The sequence below is a fragment of the Aquarana catesbeiana genome, linkage group LG04 (genome assembly GCF_042186555.1).
Source record: "Aquarana catesbeiana isolate 2022-GZ linkage group LG04, ASM4218655v1, whole genome shotgun sequence".
NCBI lineage: Eukaryota > Metazoa > Chordata > Amphibia > Anura > Ranidae > Aquarana > Aquarana catesbeiana.
In genome coordinates this window covers 136,415,013-136,439,659 of record NC_133327.1, presented here as the reverse complement: position 1 = coordinate 136,439,659, position 24,647 = coordinate 136,415,013, and the positions used below count along the sequence as shown (strand labels likewise).

The 24,647-nt window shown below is 40.6% G+C and overlaps 1 protein-coding gene across 2 annotated transcripts in view; it reads right to left on the bottom strand.

The window, feature by feature from the left end:
• INPP5D (inositol polyphosphate-5-phosphatase D) overlaps nt 1-24,647 on the bottom strand; it is a 199,705-nt gene that overhangs the window by 54,978 nt on the left and 120,080 nt on the right. Inside the window, exons 1-6 of one of the 2 annotated variants that reach the window (XM_073625718.1) lie at nt 24,053-24,238; nt 21,574-21,661; nt 13,544-13,624; nt 8,602-8,673; nt 8,131-8,254; nt 777-883 (exon numbers count right to left, since the gene is read on the bottom strand). In XM_073625718.1, coding sequence (XP_073481819.1) covers nt 777-883; nt 8,131-8,254; nt 8,602-8,673; nt 13,544-13,624; nt 21,574-21,661; nt 24,053-24,078 — 498 coding nt within the window. In that variant the 5' untranslated portion in view covers nt 24,079-24,238. Of the gene's footprint in view, nt 1-776; nt 884-8,130; nt 8,255-8,601; nt 8,674-13,543; nt 13,625-21,573; nt 21,662-24,052; nt 24,239-24,647 lie in introns of those variants that run through there. The other variant, XM_073625717.1, reaches the window with a different exon arrangement.

The window sequence follows — 24,647 nt, the reverse complement described above, 5'->3', positions numbered from 1 at the left end:
GACATTTTGCGACCCGACTTTGGGGCCCCATATCTTGGGGCCACTTGGTGCTAGGATCCCCAAATTTGGATATGTTGTAGTGTTAGTTCCACTGTGTTCCTAGCACCAAGTGGCCCCGAGATATGGGGCCCCAAAATCAGGTTGCAAAATGTCATTCTCTGCTGCAGTTTACCATCATATTTCTGTTTTCTAGTCCAAAAAATAGCGTTCCTTTAAAAACACTTATAGGCGCAAACGCAGCTAAACGCGGTACCGGTGTTTAGCCGCGTTTGGCATCTGAAACGTGGAAAACGTTTGCGTCTGAACCCATTTTTTTGCTTCTGGAAAAACGAGGTTAAACGCAACTGCCTAAAAACGCCAAAAAAACTAGACTGTGTACATGGACACATAGGATAACATTGAATGGGTTCAGAGGCAGTTGAAAAAAGTGTCCAACTGCCTCTGAACGCGCGTTTAACAGCGTCTCGTGTGCATGAGGCCTAAAGGTTTACCATTTTGCAGCACTGCAAAATAGGCTGAGGACCTGGTTTATACCATATAATAAAAAATATGTCTGACCCCATTTACACATACAATGGCAAATTATACATAGAAGGAAACCTTGTATAACACTAGCACATAATGATCAGATTAATTCATCAAGCCGATCTCTTTTACATTTATAGCTAAAGAAATTTTTAAAGATTAAGCATCCCCTTTAAATCTAGGTCACGTATGACCAAAAAGACTTAAAGTAGAAATGTAAAATAATGTAACCCACAGACAGTATGATGTACCTTGGAATCAGCAAATACATATTCCTTGCGCAGTGTCTTTTCCTTTTCTGTCTCCAGAACAATGACTAATTTATTTGGCAGCTTCTGGGACTTGATCAGCTGCAGAACTAGAAATAAGCAATCCACATGCTGTTAGCAGGGTCAGGTTATGATGGGTAAAGTGTGCTATTATATACATATCCCAAATGAATATCTCAAACTGTGGCATTATGCATTATCTTTGTGCAAAATAGAGATTGATTCATTAAAAAGGCACAGAGGCATGTGCAGTTACCTACATTAACAAGCATAGGTTGTTAAGCAATATGAATCCAGCTGAGACTGAGAATAACAGGATACTTCTGGTTAGAAGTAACCGAATTATGGAAATGAATTAAAAGACAGGTTACTTCTGTAAACTTATGACACCTGGTGATTTCTACATCATAAATGTCATCAGACTCAAATGAAAAGTTATGTAAGATCAGCTATATAATGAGCTGATCTTACATAACAGGACAGCACAATTCATATAACATGACAGTACAGTGGCTTAGTGGTTAGGACTTCTGCCTTGCAGAACATAGGTCCTTGGTTTGAACTCATCCAGGAAAAGTATCTGCATTCACTTGTGTGGGTTTCCTCCCACACCCCTAAGACATGGAGGTAGGTCATAGTCCCCCAACTGTCCCTCATTTGTCTCTTTTGTGGAACCAAATCCCTCAGTCCCTCTTTCCTCCTCAGTTGTCCCTTTTTTTAGCCTGTTGTATAGATTGCTATAATAATGTATTTATTCAACTGTCAAAAGTGCCTTACTGCACTAAACCTTTAATCTAAATCTGGGTATGCATGTATTGAAATTCAACTGGTTCAGCATGCGTAGCTCGTTGGTAGACCGGCTTCTGTTTAATGGTCCTGCTCGAAAACCAGAAATCGATCAGCCACTGCAACTTGATCAGGGCATTCTGACAGCTGGGGGGTCCCCACTGTCAGAATACAACACCAAACGAAAAAAAAAAAAACATATTCGTGTATACCTTGCTTAACCTTCAAATGTATCCATTATGAAAACCCAAAATAAGCAAAACGTAAGAATGAAAAAAAGTGATTTTGAGTTAAACAAATAGTTTTTTGCTCATTAATCTTCATGGTCTATGTTACTGGAAGGGTGACAGGGTATCTGTTGCCTACACATTATACTATAATGTTATAACTTTAATAGTTTGATTAAGGTGGTAATGATGGTTAATGGTAATTAATGGTAATGATTAAGCTCCGAGGGGTGGAGTGAAATGCATTGGGGGCGTGGCCTGGCGAGAGCCCAGGCTGAGACTGCCACATACTTTACCTCTAGTAGACTTGCTTCGATGTGTAGGCCATAGGATACAGCTTTTGTTTATAATATTTTTTTTAGCTGTCTATGTCCCCGTTAGGGAGATTTACCCTCTTTATTTGTCCTGTTTACTATTACCATTGAAAGTGAAAGAAAATCCCAAATTTTGAGTGGCTCACCAGAGCAGGAATAGAGGGGAAATCTTTCATGGGGACACTAATTCTGATGACCCCGGTGGCTACCAGGGATTTTCCTCACTTTGGAGGGATTTCCTCTCACTTCCTGTTGTGGTTATGGTGCTGGAAGTGAAGGAAACAAATGGCAAAAAAATAACAGGTGTTATGCCGCGTACACACGGTCGGACTTTCCGGCATACTTGGTCCGGCGGACCAGAGTGTGCCGGACAATCTGCCCGTGTGTGGGCGGCGGCGGACTTTTCGACCACGCCCCCTAAAACGTCACAGTCCCAGCATGCCCAGGGACTGTGACATCATATGGGGGCGGGGTCTCCGCCTATATAAGTCACAACGCAGCCCTCAGAGACCAGTCCAGCCGGAGAGAGCGTCGTGTCAACATCTGGGGGAAGAGAAGAGAAGCCAAGAAGCCCAGAAGCCCAGAAGTCCGGACCTCCGCTCGCAATAGAGCTACATGAAGAGAGCGGAGGGGCCGGCCGAAGACCTGCGACACCGGGAGAAGAGGCCGGAGAGCGGAGAAGAACCAACCGGACGCCGGGAGAAGATGAAGCGGAGGGACCCCCGAAGCCGGAAGAAGACCCCCGAAGCCGGAGGAAGATCCCCCCCCCGGAGCTGTTTAATAAAATATTTTAAAAACCTGTGTAGTGTGTTTTATTACTTACACTTTTTTCCTAGGTAAATGGGTAGGGGTACCATGTACCCCATACTCATTTACATAGGGTGGGGGGCCGGGATCTGGGGGCCCCCTTATTAAAGGGGGCTCCCAGATTCCGATAAGCCCCCGCCCGCAGACCCCGACAACCAACGGCCAGGGTTGTCGGGAAGAGGCCCTTGTCCTCATCAACATGGGGACAAGGTGCTTTGGGGGGGGGGCGCAGGGCGCCCCCCTCCCCCAAAGCACCCACCCCCCATGTTGAGGGCATGCGGCCTGGTACGGTTCAGGAGGGGGGGGGGGCGCTCGCTCGTCCCCACCCCCTTTCCTGACCGGCCAGGCTGCGTGCTCGGATCGGGGTCTGGTATGGATTTTAGGGGGACCCCACGCCGTTTTTTCGGCGTAGCGGGGTTCCCCTTTATAATCCATACCAGACCTAAGGGCCTGGTATGCCCCGCGACGGGGCTAGCCAGGTGTCAATCTCGCCGATAAAAGCGGCAAGATTGACATCCTTTTCTAGTCCCGTCGCACCTGAGTCACGTTCAAAATGAACGGACTTGTCCGTGTGTGGGCAAGTCCGTTCATTCTGAAAGTCCGCCGGAACTCCGGCGAAAGTCCGTCGGAAAGACGGGCGGACTTAGCCCGCCGGAAAGTCCCGGCGTGTGTGGGCAAGTCCGTCCGTTTTAAAGTCCGGCGCACCTGTCGGACAAAGTCCGTCGGAAAGTGTGCCGGACCAAGTAGGATAGAAAGTCCGCTCGTGTGTACGCGGCATTAGAGTCTTCCCTTACTCTATCCAGAATTTAAAAAAAGTTTTGCCTTCAAAATGTCAATTTACTTCTAACTGTCCTATAATTGCTTCTATGTCTGCAAAGGCTCCCATTTATCTAGGTCATGGTATACCTAATAGTAATTAGTCAAATTCAAGTGGACAATACTTTTTACTGCCACTAGATGCCCTTAGTCTGGTGTCCAGCATCATTCATCCCACTCCTCTAATCTCAGGTTCTTCTTAACCCGCCCATCCTGTGACTGGACAGTGAAAGGAGAAGCAGCACTGTGATGAGCTCATCTCTCTGTCACTCTGCTTTCTCCTCCTATCAGCATTATTCTTGTCAACAGATCAACTGATTGGTTCCTTGTGCTGCTTTACAGGGGATGCAAGAGACTGATACCAGGTCAGATACATCGAATGGTGTATTAATCACAAATCAGCATTATGTATGTCTTTTATATATTTGCCTATAAATGATATTTTACTTTCATCTTCTTCTATGATTGATAGAAAATCTAGATTTGCACCTGATGGGGAAATTGCATATTACATATTTCACTAGAAAAGGTACAATTTCTGGGGAAATTGTGAAAGTGTTCTTGCCTCTACAACTGGAGTGGGCGGAGTAACTGGGTGGGGTGGAGTGGCTTGAGTAACTGTGAAAAGTGTTAAAAAGCTTAATATTTTAAAAAGTATAAATAGTAGTAAAAAAGTTCCATCATTCGCTGAAAGAGCTGAACATTTTTTTCAAAAGTAATTTTTTTTTTCAAAAATGAATTTTTTTTAATCAAAAATGATTTTTTTTTCTTCAAAAATGATTTTTTTTTTCAAAAGTAATTTTTTTTTTCAAAGGTAATTTTTTTTTTCAAAAATGAATTTTTTTATTTCAAAAATAATTTTTTTTTCGAAATTATTATTTTTTTTAAAGTAATTTTTTTTTCAAAAATAATTTTTTTTTTTCAAAAATAATTTTTTTTTCAAATATATTTTTTTTTCAAAAATAATTTTTTTTTTAAAAGTAATTTTTTTTTCAAAAATATTTTTTTTTTTCAAAAATAATTTTTTTTTTTTCAAAAATATTTGTTTTTTCAAAAATATTTTTTTTTTTTCAAAAATGATTTTTTTTTTTTCAAAAATAATTTTTTTACTTTTTTCAAAAATTATTTTTTTTTTTCAAAAATATTTTTTTTTTTACATGGGGCGGTCATAATGTTTTGGCTGATCATGGGGTGGTCATAATGTTTTGGCTGATCATGGGGTTGTCAGCTTTTGTCACTTCCCACTCTAGTTTTGAACATTTCGCCATTCATTCCTATGGGACCAATTTCGCCGCAAAAACGTCATTTCGTGGACCATTCGGCAAAACATTCCACAAAGTAATAACACACCAATCGGGAACAATCCGCTCGTTTCGGTATATTACTTGTCTCTGTAGTGTAAAAACTGTGGGAGGAGTCTACAAGCATTATCAAGTCTAGCAGATGAAGTCACATGCATTTGGGGTGTCTCAGCATCTTGTGTTTACAACCACTGTTTCCTAGCAACGCTCATGCCCTGTTTATGCTTCCCAAATACTGCTTCATCAAATCTGCCCCATCAGAATTACTCCATCAAAACTGCCCCATCATATTCCTCTATTATAAATCAGTACATGGTGTGTCTGTCCCCTCCCCCGGGCTCTGTAATCAGAGCTGAGATGCTCCAGCAACCTCCCCCCCTGTGTATAACAGAAGCTTTGGTAACCATGGCAACAAAAACAAACACTAACAGTACACTCTGATTAATGGCTAAAATTTCCTGAAATGACCTCTAAACAAATGGCCGTATTTTAAAAACTATACATCCTACAGCGAAGATCTTTATATTGTGAGAATCACAAGACCCAGACCTAGATTTTGATGTATAGTATGTCTGTAAAAAATTAAAAATGAAGGCACAGTCGCAGTTTAGAAATTGCCCTTCAAATTTGGAGGGGGCTAGAGTGTAGTTTCAATGAATGTCAATGGACGGCGTGAGTTACAAACAAATGGTCATATTGTGAAAACTATCAGGACTATGGCTTAGCCGTGGACATGTTTAGTGGCAGCAGGGATAGCTGAACGTTTTGATATAAGATTTGTGTAGGTGGGCTTAAAAATGAGGGAGTGGCGGCAGTTTAGAAATCATGTTCTGATTTTTCAGCTTTTGTCATCTCCCACTCTAGTTTCCCCATTCATTCCTATGGGACCAATTTTGCCGCAAAAATGACGATATTTCGTGAACCATTTGGCGAAACGTTCCACAAAGTAATAGCACACCATTCGGGAACAATCCGCACGTTTCGGTATATTACTTGTCTATGTAGTGTAAAAACTGTGGGAGGAGTTAGGGTGGTAAATTTGGCTATAATAATAAGAATAATATATATGTGAGATAACAGTAAGTGGTCTTGCTATGCAAGAACACTTAATTAATAGTGTGGCTCACTAATGCATTTTAAGCTTCCAAATCTTGGTTAAGGAGGCCATATAAGGACATAAGCATGGCTTTACCTTATACCAAAGGAATGTTATTGTTAACTGACCAAGTCCTTGAGAGGTCATATTGCAAAGAAAGTTGGCTTGGGAGTTGTCTATTCCTTATACACAAGTCTAAATACCACAGCCCACGCTGGAATAAGTTAGTCTCAAACCAGTTTGCATTATGCATGCGTCTGAATCTGGTTGGTCATTCTGCATGTGCAGGGGACTCCATGGCAAAACAGCATCTTTAGTTAACCACTAGCCGACCAGCGCACAACGATTTACATCGGCACAATGGCATGGCTGGGCAACTGGGCGTACAGGTACAGGTACGTCCCCTTTCACGGAGCACGCGGCATTGTGGGTGCGTGCACGCCCGCCGAGTGCTCCGTGACCGTGCCCACGCGTCCCATGGACTCGATGTCTGCCGGGGGCCCTCAATCGTGTCACGGAGCGGAAGAACGGGGAGATGCCTTTGTAAACAAGGCATTTCCCTGTTCTGACTAGTGACATGACAGGGATCTACTGCTCCCTGTCATCGGGAGCAGTGATCGCTGTCATGTCAGTGGAAGCCCATCCCCCCCACAGTTAGAACACCTCCCTAAGACACACTTAACCCCTTGATAGCCCCCTAGTGTTTAACCCCTTCCCTGCCATTGTCATTTACACAGTGCATTTTTATAGCACTTATCGCTGTATAAATGACAATGGTCCCAAAATGGTGTCAAAATTGTCCGATGTATCGCCATAATGTCGCAGTCACGATAAAAATCACAGATTGCCGCCATTACTAATAAAAAATAAATTAATTATAAAAATGCTATAAATCTATCCCCTATTTTGTAAATGCTATAACTTTTGCACAAACCAATCAATATACGCTTAGTGCGATTTTTTTTACCAAAAATATGTAGGAGAATATATATCGGCCTAAACTGAGAAAAAAATTAGTTTTTTTATATATTTTTTGGGGATATTTATTATAGCAAAAACTAAAAAATAGTTGCTTTTTTTTTTTTCAAAACTGTCGCTTTTTTTTTGTTTATAGCGCAAAAAATAAATACCACAGAGGTGATCAAATACCACCAAAAGAAAGCTCTATTTGTGGGAAAAAAAGGACGTCAATTTTGTTTGGGTGCAACGTCGCACGACTGCGCAATTGTCAGTTAAAACGACGCAGTGCCGTATCGCAAAAAGTGCTCTGGTCAGGAAGGGGGTAAATCCTTCCGGGGCTGAAGTGGTTAAAGTGTTACTAAACCCTTGAATGTATAAAGGATCCATCATCACCCCTGCAGCACACACAATCCATATATGTTTTTTTTTTTAATTATTATTAAAATAAAACCGCTGTATAGCTTTTCCAATGATCTGTATACAGTGGTCACGTGACATACATAACTGTCCAGCCGAACGCTGCAGGTTCTTGTAGGAGGAGACTTTACTCTCCTCTGACATAGATAGTGATGGTTCCTGACCCCCGACCCTCTTTTCGGCCAGCGTTGATTGGCTGATTGTGCCAATGACGTGTACTCCTAGGAAATGTTCTTTCTGGCAATACAGACCAAACTGAGCATGTGCAGCCTGACTTCACTCACTGTGTCTTATACGGACTAGTCCAGGGGGACATTGCAGGAAGTGGAGGATTGGTGCATACACGATCAAACAGCCTTTTTACACAATGTGTAGGATTAACTCCTTAAGTTCCACAGTGAGTATAACAAGCACGCTATTCTGCATGTACAGACTGATTTTACTGTTGTAGGTTTAGTAACACTTTAAGCATTCTTGTTATATTTTCTTTATCTTTACCTGTATGTGTCATTACTTTTAATAAATGTTATACTTTTAAGTATTTGTGTGATCTCTCTTTGCACATATCGAACATAACACCATAAATGTGACAAAACAGCACCATAAACATACTTTTCTTGCTGGGATAACATTTGTCATCTGGACCATCTTTTGACTTCTTGATTACAAGTTTTCCAGTTTCAACATCAACTTTCAGATGGGTCTTCTGGAATATTCCTAAGGAATCTGCTTTAACCTATGTAATAAAATTGTACCAGCATCAGCTAATCAAATCAAACATTTCTTATTCCATCTATTAAACAAGACTGGACAAGATCAAAAAAAGGCTTTTTTTATAATATGAGAATGCAAGTGGAACTATCAGGATATCTGGTAAATACAGAGTGATACAATTTATCAAATAGTCTATAGGGAATATTGTTTTGTTGTTCACGGTAGAAATACATTAGAATAAAGAATCTGATTGGTTGTAGTTTGTAGGAAGAGCTATACTTCCTTCAGACAATTGAATAATTGAGGCTTTCAGCCTCTGACATAAATAAAACCTGGCTGAATGCTTGACTCCACTATTTTATATAGTACCTCAAATATGATTGGAGGGATAAGTGATCTGCGATGTTTCACTGCAGAACCTTCCAACAACACTGTTTTCACCTGAAATGAAGGAAAGAAATGCTGTTATGCACAAAGTCATTGAAGCACAAAATATGCAGTAGTAGAATTTTTCTTCCCTCTGTTGCAGACATTTTGATAATGATCTTTAAAGACCAGCTCTGAACAAAACTTTTAGGGGTATATATAAAAGATTTTAAAAACCCTTTCTCCTGTGAAACTATAGGTATATTTGTTCTGTGCAAATGGAAGCAAAATGTATTGTTATTAGGCTATTTTCCATCCACATTGAATGTTTCTTTTTCATGAAAAAAAGAGTGGTTGCAGAACATACAGCATTATAGCCACTAGATGGCGCTGACAATGCTAGTAAATATTTCTTTTCTATGATCATCTAGTCACCATAATGTGGTATTTTCCTGATTCACTGTTCTGCTTCTGCAATCTAAGCACTGAAAGTATGATCTCTCTAACTGATTCAGTTGTGGTGAGATAGTTTAACTTACAGTCTCGGTAGCTTGGCAGACAGTGACTCCATCCTAAATGACATCTTGCAGAAAGCTCTAATCTGAAAACTTGTGTAGATCATAACAGATGAACATTAGAAAGCTAAAAAAAAAGTAAAAAAAATGCAAAGAGCTTGTCCTGCAGCAGGTGAACTTTATTGGCACCCACACGAGACCAAAAATTATTTTTGTAAAAGTATCAAATATTTATTAGTACAAATGTTAAAAGGAGGGCGCTTAGGGAATAGCATCCACAAAGCAAAATAAGTTTAAAACAGTAAGACATGACATTCCTCATTGGACCCTTGTACATCGTCTCCCCACTCAACAACAGTATTCACAACAACAACTGGGGGGGCATAAACTGGGTCTCCTCCACTGATCAACGCGTTTCATTACTAATAAATAATTGATACTTTTACAATACCGTATTTATCGGCGTATAACACGCACTTTTTTCCCCTTAAAATCAGGGGAAAGTCGCAGGTGCGTGTTATACGCCGATATCCTGCGATCCCGAGCTGTCAAAATTTCAAAATCGCCGACCGCGATTTGAAAATGGCGCCGCCGGTGCCGAAATACACAGAGCCGGTCCTCGGCTCTTTCCGGCGGCTCTCGTTTACTTTCGGCTCCACTCGTAGTCCCGAGCGGAGCTATCCGAACCTACTCGGATAGCTCCGCTCAGGACTACGAGTGGAGCCGAAAGTAAACGAGAGCCGCCGGAAAGAGCCGAGGACCGGCTCTGTGTATTTCGGCGCCGGCGGCGCCATTTTCAAATCGCGGTCGGCAATTTTGAAGCCCAGGAAGCAGGGACCGTTGATCGAAGGCTGCACTGGGGCAAGGCTGCACTGGGGAAGGCTGCACTGGGGAAGGCTGCACTGGGGAAGGCTGCACTGACAAGGCTGCACTGGGGAAGGCTGCACTGACAAGGCTGCACTGGGGAAGGCTGCACTGGGGAAGGCTGCACTGACATGGCTGCACTGGGGAAGGCTGCACTGACATGGCTGCACTGGGGAAGGCTGCACTGACATGGCTGCACTGACATGGCTGCACTGACAAGGCTGCACTGACAAGGCTGCACTGGGGAAGGCTGCACTGACATGGCTGCACTGGGGCAAGGCTGCACTGAGAAGGCTGCAATGATGGGCATTTAAATGTAAGTTTTTTCCCTTCAACTTCCCTCCTAAAAGTTTTTTTTTCCTTAAAATTCCCTCCTAAATTGGGGTGCGTGTTATACGCCGGTGCGTGTTATACGCCGATAAATACGGTAATTGTTTTTGGTCTCATGTGGGTGCCAGTAAAGTCCATCTGCTGCATGCCAACCTCTTGCATTTGTTTTTTTTAGCTTTTCTATTTTGGGATGTGGCACAGATAGAGTTCCTTTATTTTTTCCATTAGATAGGTCCAATAGTCATAGGGTTTGATTTACTAAAACTGGAGAGTATAAAATCTGGTGCAGCTCTGCATAGAAACCAATCAGCTTCCAGTTTTTGTTTGTGAAAACTGAATTGAACAAGCTGAAGTTAGAAGCTGATTGACTACTATGCACAGCTTCACCAGATTTTGCACTCTCCAATTTTAGTAAATCTTCCCCATAGTATGTCTCACCCCAGCAATTATGTGTGCTCAGAACAGAAACTAAAGGCACACTGAAAAGAGAGCAGCACTTGCTATACAGAGCATCTTCTATGAAGGGCAGAAGGGACAAAATGATTTGAAAGCAAACAAACAGCAATGCATGTGTGACATGATATTCCCTTTATTCTGTATGAATGAATAACATTCCAATGTAAATGCAGTTACACAGGATGACATTTCTTATAATTACATCTGAAATGTTTTAGGATTAGTTCACACTGCTGTGACCCCAAAGTCCTGCAACTTCCTTGCAACTTTTGCGATTTATCATTACATTCTATGGCACTCAAGTCACAGAAAAGAAATACAGGAACTTTTTTTTTGCTGCGTGGCATTGATTAAGACAGAAGCATGTGTTTTGACTTGTCATGCGACTCTGTGTCGCAATTCGCATGATAAGTCACAGCAGTGTGAACCGGGGCTAATAAATACATCACTTAGTATTGGGAAGGAAGGAGTAATTAGGAAGAGTAAATACTGCTGTCAAGTTTTTATTGCTGTTGATGACCCTGTTGGGGAGATTTCACTTCATGTCCTGTCCCTTTGAACTACAGGGGGAAGAACTGTCACTGCAACAGGATGACACAGAGAGTAGTAATCCCCTAACCTAAGGTATAAGACTTCTGGGTTCATGCTGACTTTTCTTCATTACAAGGGAATAACTCAGAAAGTACTAAAGGCAGTGGGTAACAAACAAGCAATTCGAATTTTTAAAGAGGACTTCAATGATGGCAGCCCCTACACTTCCCATATGATAGAAAAAGGGAACTCAGGGGAGGAATCTTCCTGCTTACTTCATTGTCCGTAATCCCATGTGAGGTATAATGCTTAACATTGTATTGCACATAGGAATGCAAGCAGAGACCCCAGGGACTTTTGCAGCCTAAAACCATGGCCTGGCATGATCCCACCTAATTCTGCAATCTATATTGTGACTAAACAAAAAAACACATATATATTTTTTTTAGCAGAAGAAAAAAAAAACAGAAATATTTAACTGACACAAAAATTATAAAAGGTTTAAAATATTAACAAAGCAAGCAGTTTAAATACCAGAATCTAACAGCAGGGGATAACATGTTTAAAGCGGAGCTTTACCTAAAAGGGAAAGTCCTGCTTGTTTGCCTCTGCCCCCCTCCTCTTTAACAATTGCCACTTCTTTGGGGGATGGGGGGGAGCGGGTACTTGCTGTTGAAAGGTACCCATTACCACTTCCACCTAAGCAATCCGTGTGGACATTCACCTTGTCCCTCTTCGCCCACAGCCTTCTGGGACACATTGCAAGTTCCAGAAGACTGCAGGACCGTTCACAAAGTGCAGAGTGGCTTGCGCATGTGCAGTGGCAAGCCGACTCTGAAGCCGCAAGGCTTCACAGCCGTTTTACCCTAGTTAGGATGCAGGCATCTGAACCCAAAGCCCATTGAAGAATTGGCTTGGGTGAGAACAGTGCTGGATCCCTGGACAGGTAAATATCCTTGCATTAAAAGTCAGCAGCTACAGTATTTGTACAACCTCTATGACTAAGCACTGGTGGGCAGGAAGAAATGTGTCAGGGGCATGGGCAGTAGAGGTCATTACCTACACTCACTTACACACACTGGACTGGGTGAGCGACATCCCACACTTCTTACACACATGCCAGCACCTCTGGATGAGTGAAAGGACTCCAGCACCCCAATTCCTGAGGGCCAGCGGGCAGCATATCACACTCAGGCTTGGAGCCGCACTAAAAAGTTTTTCAAAGGTTTCAGTTTGTAGCTACTGACTTTTATTTTTTTTGGGGGGGAGACTGGGGCGCCTCTTTAAGCATATACATTTTAAACAAAGTCTCTCTGACAAAGTGTCTTTGGCTATTCAAGGCAACATGACAGGTTTACTTGACAGTCTAGTAAAATTTTCCCATCCCACATTACTGGAAACGGCTTTGTAATAAGTAAGTGTTATAGTGACTGCTGGCTGGGAACTGGTGTCAACACAAGGTATGTATCACCAGCACACCATAGGTCTTCAAGCACCCAGTAGTTTATTGAATCGATCAACTCAAAGCATAAAATTGCAATGTTTCAAGGCCATGCAGGATCTTTTCACAAAACTTTTGGATGCTATTTCAAAGATCCATGGTGTGCTGGTGATACATGCTTTAACTTTTTGCTTACTTGACAGGGCACCCCTCCACTCACCGCAATAACACCCAATCCCCCAATGCTTCATTCATTCAAGAGGATCTACAGAGCAGAGTTGTTCTGTAAAGAGAGACCTTGTCACCAGTTTTGTCTTTTCAATATAAACCCTTCTTTCAGTTCAGCAAAAATATCCCATAATTGTACCTTTTACTGTATGGCTTTTTTTGGTTTAGGATAGAGTGCGTACAGGGTTTATATTATGGTTTTGCTTTTTTTGACTCCCCCATCTTTGTTCCTGTTGTGACATCTAAGGCTCTGCTGTGAACTGAATGCCCTGATCTCCACCTCTGGGATGCAGTCACGATATATTCCTATAACTCCACTAGGGGCTGGTGAAACTAAATTGCTGAGAGCGTAGGTATTCAGGTAGGTGAGTGATTATGAGAAACTTGCCAGTCATGGTATGACCAGAAATGGGGAAATTCTCCCCGTCAAGGTCATAAACAGCATCAATAATGGCATGAGACATCAAACCCTTTCATTCCAAAACTCATAACATTCAGTTTGGATGTTCTACTTTAAGAAAACACAAAATTTCTAGAAGACTATTAATCCCTGTTGCCAGGGAACATCTTATTTTCCCACCTTTTCTTCTAAGCTGGAAACCATGGAAGTGAGCTGGGTGAGTTTACTCATCATGTTACTTGTCCCGGGGTCAGTAGATAGCTACAAAAGACCAAGTATATAAAGTTAGGTGCATATGATAAATATCATGATCATTAGTAAATACTGGGAAATCATATCTGTTTTGTTAAGGATTGTAAGTATTCAGGATCAGTAATCATATTAAAGTGTGTGTCCATACCTTGCCTACATTTACCCTTATAACTCACTCTTTAGACTATCACCTAGCAATATTTTATCTTTTACCTTGTTTTTGTATCAAGAAACAGTTTTTATTTCTCCCTTTGACATCATTACCAGGCTTGAAAAATTCTTGTAGGGGCAGCTGCTGGGAGCTCCGTTCCTACTGATGTAAGCTTGTCCCCAGAACTACATCTACTAAGAGCCCATAGAATACACACAAAATGGGGTTGATTTACTAAAACTGGAGAGTGCAAAATCTGGTGCAGCTGTGCATGGTAGCCAATCAGCTTCTAACTTCAGCTTGTTCAATTAAGTTTTAACAAAAAAAAAAAACGGAAGCTGGTTTCTCTGCAGAGCTGCACCAGATTTTGCACTCTCCAGTTTTAGTAAATCAACCCCATTGTGTAGGCTGGCTCAAGGCAGCAGCATTGTTTTTTTTTAGAAAGTATGCACATAGACAGTGGTGAAGGATAGGTTGAGTTCTGTAATCCAGCAGTGTTTTTGGAGAAAGCAGGAGTTTAGTAGTCTTTGGCAAATCAACAGGTATTTGTGACTACTTACAGCATTTATTAAAAAACGGGGAAATTTGCATCAATTCGAGAGATGTGCTGTGTATGTTGTTTTGGTCTGTTTGCCCTGTTATACACTTTAAAGTTACAGTGTCTTTGAAAAAGCCCCCCAACCCCCCTATACTTTAATAGTAATCCCTTTTTTGGTTCTCTGCAGTATTAAAATGTGAAAGTTCTCCGTCCTAGCAATTGTACCTCGAAGTACTATCTGGCCCTAGATTTTTAGTGTTGAAACCAACAGTTCATTAAGAGACTTCTACTTTCTGGCTGGCATTAACTGAAATACTGTGAGCCAGTTAGTGGAGATAAGATAATTATTCATGAAATATAATACTGAATTATGAATAGAAACATTCATAGTTACTACAGACCAGATAAAGAATTGACTTTAGGTCAACTGCTCTCCTTTCCTGCTATGAGTTGAATAGTAACTAGATCTTCACATATATGTGCCTATCCCCTGGAGTGGGGTCACTGATACTTCTGTTTTTTTCACTATAGATATAGCAAGATAGCCAATTAGTGCCACTGCCTTGGACAAAATCTGTCCTTAGCAGAAGCCTAGAGATTGCAGTGTCAGTAAGGACAGCGGCTGGTCAAACCTGGAGATGTCCTTCTCCAGGACTTGGGTAAGCAGTTTTATTGGTAGCAACAAATGGGAGACCTACATTTTTGACTTTTTTGGGGTGTTCTTTAAATGTGCATTTCATCACATTTTATTAGCGTGTATTACTGTTTTATTTTTAATAAATGTTTTTAAATGAGTTACACTATGGAAGCCTTTATGTCCTTTCATGTGGAATGAGCGAACATCAGTTGCACAGAGGATACCCTGAGCAGAGAGTCTGGGAACATCTAGCTATCCAAGCACAAAGACCCCGGGCTGGGGATAAAAGCCACAGGCACTTGCGATCTTCTTAAACAAGAGATCTAACAAGCTGGTAAGCGGCAGTATTATTACTGGTGGAGGAACTTTCCTGTCGCACTCTATCACATCTTCTTTGGTGTTGTGGTCGCATGTCACTACTGAATAGAGGCTTGAGGAATCATCACTTGAAATACCATTATGAACTGTATATTCAGTGGAGCTTCTTTTTAACAGCCCATAGGAGAGGATTGGATCTTTTTTGAGAACTTTTGCAATTTTCATTTTTTTTTCAATAATTAATTTTTGCACATTTTACTTGTGATTAAGTTTAATATTTATGTATTAGTGGGTCACACAGAGTTTTTATATCTCTATTTATCAAGACAAATTACTTCTAAGTCACCTTACTCTTTGATCACTATAATTACAAAGCGCAGCTTCCTTTTTTTATATTAGCGTAGATCAGCATGGAAATCAATGTTTTATGATCTGTTGCTCTGGGTTATTGCACTTTAGCCAATGCTCTCTTCCTTCTAAAACAATAATGGTATGACCCTGGGTTTAATAGATTTAAGGACATCACATGATCAGCTTGTGGCTGTAAAATGTTAGTCATCAGTTTCCATACACAGTTACTGCAAAACATTTGTCCTTCACCATTTACAGTAAAATATTGCGACCTGGGAGGGATATGCATCTGAACTGGAATCCTGTTACTTGGAAATGTGATCCTCTTTTTCTTACTACGCATTATATTAATACACTTATTTTCTGATACTTCAAAGTGGATCTATGGTCAGGATATGGACAGTCAAGCATTTACTTACTGTCATGACCTTTGAAGAACATGTATTATATTGCAGCTTACTAATTCTTAAATGTTTTGGCTGCATTAACCTTCTTTTTAAGGCTTTCTTTCTTCTATTTTCAACTGGGGATTCAGCCAGTTAGGCTGCTGTTTTTCAAAGGAGCAAGCTCTCTTGGAGATGTATCAGATACAGGGGTGAGACAAAACATTCAGCACTGGCAGGGGTACTTACAATGATCAGATTTTATTTATTCATGTAAAACCTTTATCCCAAAAGGAAAAAAAAATGATTGCTGTGACTGCTTATAAAGTATTTGGGGTTTGGCTTCAGTTTGTAAGTGTATTTAAATCTGCTAGTACATATTTGACCAGTTTTATACAGTTGTGAGATTTATCTTTAAAAAATGACAAAAAGTAAATCTGCAAGTGCATCTAAAACTCCCCCCCCCCCCCCAGACTGACAATGCTGCTGTCTAAATGTACCCTCTGTTCTCCTTCATCCAGGGTGGGGGCACTCTAATACAGGTTTACTGGCCAGACCACCAGGTGGAAACAGAGGGAAAAAGTCTAAAAAATGAAAACGAATGCAGCCACAACATCTAATGTTTGGTAAGCTGCAAGAGGTGCGAGCACTGAACTTATTCTCTCTGGAGAAGAGACGCTTGAGAGGGGATATGATTTCAATTTATAAATACCATACTGGTGACTCCACAATAGGGATAAAACTTTTTCGCAGAAGAGAGTTTAATAAGACTCGTGACCACTCATTAAAATTAGAAGAAAAGAGGTTTAACCCTAAACTACGTAGAGGATTCTACGTAGTTTAAGAGCGGCAAGGATGTGGAATTCCCTCCACAGGCGGTGGTCTCAGCGGGGGGGGGGGGGCATCGATAGTTTCAAAAAACTATTAGATAAGTACCTGAACGACCACAACATGCAGGGATATACAATGTAATACTGTCATAAAATCACACACATAGGTTGGACTTGATGGACTTGTGTCTTTTTTCGACCTCACCTACTATGTAACTATGTAACTGCTTTACTGAATATAAGACATATTAAATGTCAATAGCCGGGCCACAGATTCACTTTAAGGCCCCTTTCACACTGGGGTGGTGGGTGCGTCGGCGGGAAAGCTCCGCTTTTTTTAGCGGCGCTTTACCGTCAATTTTGCGGTGCTATTCGGCTGCTAGCGGGGCACTTTTTAAAGGGTTAAAACCACCGTAAAGCTGAAGGAGTAGTTAATACACCGCTCCTTCACCGCTCCATAGATGCTGCTAGCAGGGTTTTTTTAACGTCCTCCAGTGTGAAAGCACTCGGGCTTTCATACTGGAGAGACAGGAGCGGCTCTTTACAGGCGCTATTTTTAGTGCTGCAGCGCCTGTAAAGCGTCTCAGTGTGAAATGGGTCTAAAGTGGAACTTCACTCTCTTAATCAACATTTTTTTTATACTTTATGTTGCTAGCATTAGTAAATAGATAGAAAAGTATATCATATTTACTTGTTTTAAAGTTTTTTTTTTTACATTTCTTCTGTTACTGTCTGGTTCCTTTCCTAGGCAAATGATGTCATAAATCACAGGAGTCTTTAGAAGGGGAGGAGGGGTTTTCCCAGCTAAGCACACCCTCCTGCCTGCAATCCTGGGCTAAGGGCAGATGGATTTCAGGAAGTAAATGCTACATGAAATATTTGCCCTTACACAAAATGGCCACGGCCAGAAATGCTAGGGGGAGTGTTTTTCAAAGTGATTTCTCAGCAAAATAAACATAGAGACATGAATGGATGGGAGAGTTTGCTTTGAATATTATAAATGAAGTAAGTAGCGTTTTTGGTTTGTGGTGCTCAGATGCAATGTAGTTCTACTTTAAGGTTTTTTTTTTCGTTTCACCTTATATTATTATATATATAACAACAGCTGGAAAGCATACACAGTGTCTCTGTTCATTAAATGACAGAGGTACAAAAAAAAATCATATCATAATAAAGGTTTCTGGTACCCCAAGTACTAAGAGAGCAGATTATACCTTGACCTACATGGTGACAGGGGTACTACCCAACCCTAAGTAGGTCATCAGTCAATAGGCCTGACTGGCCTTCTGTGATCATAAACAGATGAAGACCAGGGACTTACTGTAACTGCAAGGAAACCATGTGTATGTGTGGGACTGTTAATGATTTCAAAACCTTCCATGCAACAACGTAATACTCTCACTGTGTATATAGTCTGTACACATTAACAGAGTGGGTCAGGGTGGAATTGAAATACTTTATTGGGTCTTTAACAGCAATAGTAAAGAATTGTTAGAGCCCTTGTCATTTTTATGCTGTCCCTATCTGACTGGGAAGATCTCTCATCACTTTCTTTCTTAGTAACAATGATGTCACTGTGGCTGTAAGTAATGGGGAACATCCACTAATAAAATGTTTTTATCATCATTATGTCTCTGTTAGAGGAAGTTTCTCTAATTTCCTGTCCTGGTGACAATGTTATAACCCAGACAGCAACTAACGAGGATTTCACCGAGACGGGGGAAATGGTCAGTGCATGGGTACTACTCTTGACATGTTATAAGTTAAAGTATATTCTTCCCTCTTGTGACTTGAGGAGACAAAACAAACTGGGAAGAACAAGAAACCTTTATGACAATTTGATTCTTTCCTTGTTCCCTACTCTAGTAAAAATTTTGATTAGAGATACACTTTCATGTAGAGCTAAACCCACAAATGACTATTAGACTGCTAAAGCAATTGTATTACTGTATAAACAATCACCATCTTTTTTACATGAATTCAGTTTTTGCTTCTTTTCATCCTTTTTGCATCTTAGTACAGCTATTTTCCTGCAGTCTCTTGCAGCCCCTTCCTGTCTACAGTACATGCTCTCCAGTATCAGCTGCACATCATTGCTCTGAGCTGACTTCTTTATAGTGACAACAGTGGACTAGAACTGCCCAATGTGTGTCAGCACAGCTCCTTGTAATCACCACCTATGGTGCATGTGAAAGGATGACAAAACAGAAGCGCAACTGTCATCCTATAACAGGTAGTTCCTGAACAATGACCCTCGTGGCAGGATCACTTGAAAGCTGTAGATTTACAAAAAAAACAAAAAACACCCTTTAAAATGACATCGAAGTGTTAAATTGTTACTAAACCCACAACAGTAAAATCAGTGTGTATATGCAGTAAAGTATGCTTGTTATACTCACTGTGGAACCTAAGGGGTTAATCCTCTGCATTGTGTAAAAAAGCTGTTTGATTCTGTCTTCTCTGAACCTCCCCTTCCTCCAACACCCCCAATCCAAATGCTAATAGAACAGAGCCTTGGGGGCAAGCTGCACATGCTCAGTGTGGTATGTATTGCTACAGAGTTTTTTTTTTTCTTGAGAGAGTACATGTGATCAGCACAGGGCCAATCAGCACTGTCCGGACAGAGGGTCAGGGGTCCTGCAGCCTCATAGGAAAATCAGGGGAGAAAGAAAACTCCTTCTACGAACTATAACCAGACACTGATAGAAGTCACACGACTCCTATATACTGCTGATAAGAAAAGGTAATTAGCAGTTTATATTTACTAAAACTATTGCATTTCCATGTTCTGTGTATTGTGGAAGACCAGATATAGTGAATGCAGAGTGCTGGGTTTAGTAACACTTTAAAAGACATTTAAATGCTTGGGTTTGGCATTAACTATTTAACTTTACCATTTGTCATCCAGCTACAACATAATGGAAATAACTGTGTAACTGGATAGCATCAATCCATCAAGTCTTTGAATATCTCACCAGAATGCACACACTAATAAAAAATGTATATTCCATATTAATCTCCTATCTCTAGTTTATATCTTTAGTTTATAAATTTAATAAGTGTCAATGTTGGCCTAGTAGATGTATATGCTTAGCGAAGTTGGTTTTGTAATAGGTTTATTTCTTTGTTTGTTTTCTTTTTCTACATGATTGTTTATATTTGGAAAAATCTTTGAATAGAGTTATACGTAAAAAAAAAAAATAATATAAAATCTAGCAAAATATCTCAACAGAATGCCCACACTAATACAAAATTTAGCAAAATGAAATATAACAAGAACAGTTTTTTATGTGAAAGAAAAACATGTTCTCAAGGAAACAAAAAAAGTTGGGGTCAAAAGAAGATTGGTATAGTCAGAAAAGTGAAACAAAATAGGATTGTAGAAAAAGGAACAGGAGAATCACAGTACAACTGTAAGGGAAGTATAAAAGTAGAGATCAAGAAGGTGTGCCTTTAATAGCTCAGGTGGGAAATTGTCAGCATACTTTTACAGTAGGCCGTGGTAGGGGTACATTGCTGACCAAAGGTTGGAAACATTGTACTAAACAAGGGGTACCATAGTGGCCATAGCAGACCATGCGATTGCTTTAGGACCCAGTAACACAAGTGGCACAGTTCACTATGGCTGCATGACGCTTTGCTCAGGCAGCCAGATTACGTTTGGCTACAATATGTGCATATGTATAATTTGGGTACGTCTATATGCTAAGAATCAATGGAGGAGATTAAAGTAAAACTTTTTTTTTAGTTTTGGATAGAGTGGAGAGGGATTAGAACACCTGTCAGTTTTTTATTGCTGTCTGTGCCGCTGTTAAGAAGATTCATCCTCTCTATTTGTCCTGTTTACTATTATCATTGAAAGTGAAAGTAAAAGAAAATCACAATTTTTGGGTTGTCTGCAGAAAAGAAATAGAGGGGAAATTGTCCAATGGCGACCCAGGGGTCCCAATGGAAAATCCTTAATTTGCAGGGATTTGCTCTCACTTCCTGTTTAGCTATAGGACAGGAAGGGGAAGTCTCAGCAATGGGAAATAGATGGCGAACAAAAAATCTGACAGGGGTTGTAATCCTCCCTTGCTCTATCCAAAATGAAAAAAAAAGTTTTTGCCGATAGTTCTACTTTAGGTTGGGTTCACACTATAGCTGCATGCGGCTTACAGTAGGTTCACCGTTATAGGTCCGATTTCAGTCCGAATTTTTGGCTGAATTTGGACCTGAAACAGACCAAAAGACGCACAGGACTCCTGTGTAAATTTGCACCGGAGGCGCAGCGGAGAAATGCGAACCGCTCCATTGAGAGCCGGTCAAAACCTCCTGCTATTATTGCGAATTTGCATCCAATTCACAATAGTGTGAACCCAGCTTTAACTAAAACTGAAGCACACAGAATCTGGTGCAGCTGTGCATAGTAACCAATCAGATTCTAACTTCAGCTTGTTCAATTAAGCTTTGACAATAAAATCTAGCAGCTGATTGGTTACTATGAACAGCTGCACCAGGTTCTGTGTGCACCAGTTTTAGTAAATCTCCCCCGGTGTGTTTCTGTGTTTTAAATAGCTGTAATAGGATTTTCAAAAGTTAGAAGGTCCCCATCACATATAGTTAAACCCTAGATTACCTGCCTGGCCCTATTTGTCTTTATATTTTGGTAAAACCTATATAGAAATGTGTAATGATTTCATCTTGGACCAACTAGACAAGCCTATATTTCTTATAGTGTTGCTGTTATAATTTCACAAGTGAGACTTACAGGAGATCGCTGGCGGAATCCAGGGGAGAACTGGGGTTCAAATGTGCTCTGCAGAGACTCCAGGACTGGCAGAGTGCGGGTCACCTCACTAAGGAACGACAAATGTATTAGAGAAAAAAATGCAGAACTACTCATGAATCATCTGTCTTACATAAGGAATGCAACCTGTCTAGGTCATATACAGTAAATAGCTATATACTGTATACACATTTGCCTTATATGTTACTGCACAGCGCCCTAAAGCCTCGCACACACGATGAGAGTATCGCACAAATTATCTTTTTTGTTTTTTGAATGCTAGTCTCATATCGAAAAATCAAGAGGTTACTAAACCAATGAAAATTCTTGTAGGACAGAATACAATTTTGGAAGTGATGTAATGTGTTGTATTCTAATGTATTTTTTGTCTCCAAGCATGCGTGGTCTTGATCTTCCAATTTGTTTCGGACGATTGGACGAATACTGTACTGGTTAAACGAAAATCGTACGATCTGGTATCGTACAAGAAAAATTCTTGTGTTTGACCCTTCAGATAATTTCAGATGAACTGTCATGATCGGCTCTGGAAAGCTGTGTACTAACAATCAGTTTATCGTACAATAGCTCCGAAAATGATATTCTTCGTCCGATTTTCTGTTTGCACTGTACTTGGCTTAAGGCCTGATTCACACCTATGCATTTTTTGTGCTTTTTGCATTTTGCAGATTTGCACTACAGTCCATTTAACATGGTTTCCTATGGAACACGTTCTGTTGTGCAAATCTGCAAAATGCAAAAAAAGCACTAAAAATGTATAGGTGTGAATCAGGCCTTAAGCCTCGTACACCTGGTACGAAAATCAGAAGGGGATTGTCGCTTGACAGGCTGTTGTCTGAAGTTCTTACCGTTAGTACACTCCTTTCAACAATTGTTTTCCAATTTTCTGGCCAACAAATGTTGGATGACAGGCTAGTAAATTTTGCTAAATTTTACTCAGACGACAGTTCCACGTCAGATTTTCGTATGGTTAGTACACAAATCCGTCACACAAAAGTCAAAAGTACAAACAAACATGCTCTGAATCAATGCTCACCAAACACAACTTAAGCAAAAGGGGCCCAAAGGATGGTGCTCAAGAGCTGACATTCCTCATAGTACGTCACTACGTTTGTGTTTGTGGCATGACATTTGTGTACCGTTAGTATGCAAGACAAGATTCTGGCACACGCCCTTTTGACAAAAATCAGTTGTCCAACAATCTTACCATGTGTATGAGGCTAAAGTGTAGGAAACCAAAGCAATCAATCAGATTTCACCTGGACTAGCTAAATAAGGAAAGACAAGAAAGTTGTTGTGGTTGGTGCTATGGGCTATTATGCTGTGTACAGGCATTGCACTTTGTGCTACCTATGAAATAAGTCTAAGTATAAAAAGTTGTAAGCATGCGACCAGTGTGATCATTACCTACATAAGTCAGGTAGTGTATAGAGCAGGAAGGAACCAACGGCATGCTGGGAAACTCTTCTGGCAGACGATCACTGACATTTCTATGAAAGAACTGAAGCCTTTTACAGCATGCATTTGCATGTGCTGAAAGCATTGACTGATCAGGTCACCACTGAAGACCAATCTAAGGATAAGCAGGTCTCGCACTCACCTATCAGATCTGGCTGTCTATGATTTCCCTTAGATACATTAACCTTCCTTACAGAGCTCTGTCTTTCAGCTAATTTGTATGCTGTTTCTCTGCAGTAGTGAAAACCCAGTGCCGTAACTATTGGCAGACAGTCTTCCAGGGCACAGACAAGGAAAGGTGCCCCATGGGCACAATAAAACGTTGATAGGAATGAGTGCATAAGGATAGAAAATGACCAAAAAAAAAAAAATGACAATTATTTGTTATGTAACTGGCGCCAGCAGATGCAATGTGACAGTTTGCAGTGGGTGTAAATCTCAGGAACTATACATATGATATCAGTGCTGCCTCTGCAATAATATCAGAAAGGAGAATAAAGAGGGTAGGGCATAGTGAACATTGGGCGTGTCCTCAGACTTGAAAGGTAAATGTGACATTACGTCATTCCATGTCTTCAACCTAGTTACATGCCTGTGAACACAAGCCCTATGATCTGACATGACCATCACCTAAAACTCCTAAAATTCTAATCCTACAGAAAGCCCACACTCTGGATTTGTGACGTTAACATTAATACAAAGGGAATGAGAACATGCATTTGTGTATGAAACAGATTATACAATGAAGAACCGACATGGTGAGCTTATGGCCCATAAGAGAGCGGAGGAGAAGAGATGCAGCACTTCCCCTTACCTTAGACAGCTAGCACTGAACTCCTTTGCCCCCTCCTCTCCATACCTTTCCTTTGTGATGTGATGCTTGGCTCTCTTCCCTCTGCATTCAGTACAGTAGAGGGGAGGGGACAGCAGGGAAGCTTTCCCCGAAGCACAGGAAAGATTTTATTTGCAAGGAAGATAGTCTTACACATAAGTGAGAGTTCTCTTTTCCATGGCTGTGCATTGCACTCAGGAACAAGCAGCAGAACAGTCACCGGTCTGAGAATGTTCTTCTCCATCTGTCTCCCACGGTGACTAAAAAGCAGCCACTGAAGGGCGAGTCTGTCCCAGATGTGCATAGAACGAGGGGAGGGGTGGGATCACTCTTCCCTTTATTACACACATTGGTACTGTACAATGGGGTTAAGTATTTACAGTGATCATTGTAGCAATGTCTTGTCCTTATATTGTCCTTAAGAATTTGTAGTCACTTTTAAAAAAAAAGTATGATCAAAATAGTACAAGGAAAAAAATGAATTATATTTATTTTATAAATATATTTTATATTTATTAATTAAACAAATAAATAAATAAATAAATATATTTATTTATATATATATATATATAAAATAAAATATGCAAGGGGTGAGGTGCACTAAAGATATGTGGTTATGATTAAGGGCGTTATCTGTCAGAGCCCGAAACGTCGCCAGCTCTATCTGGTATTTGATATTTGATATACGATGTAACTTTTTTCAGCGCAAATAAATCATGTGTGCAGCAATCCCCTTCGTGTTTTTTAT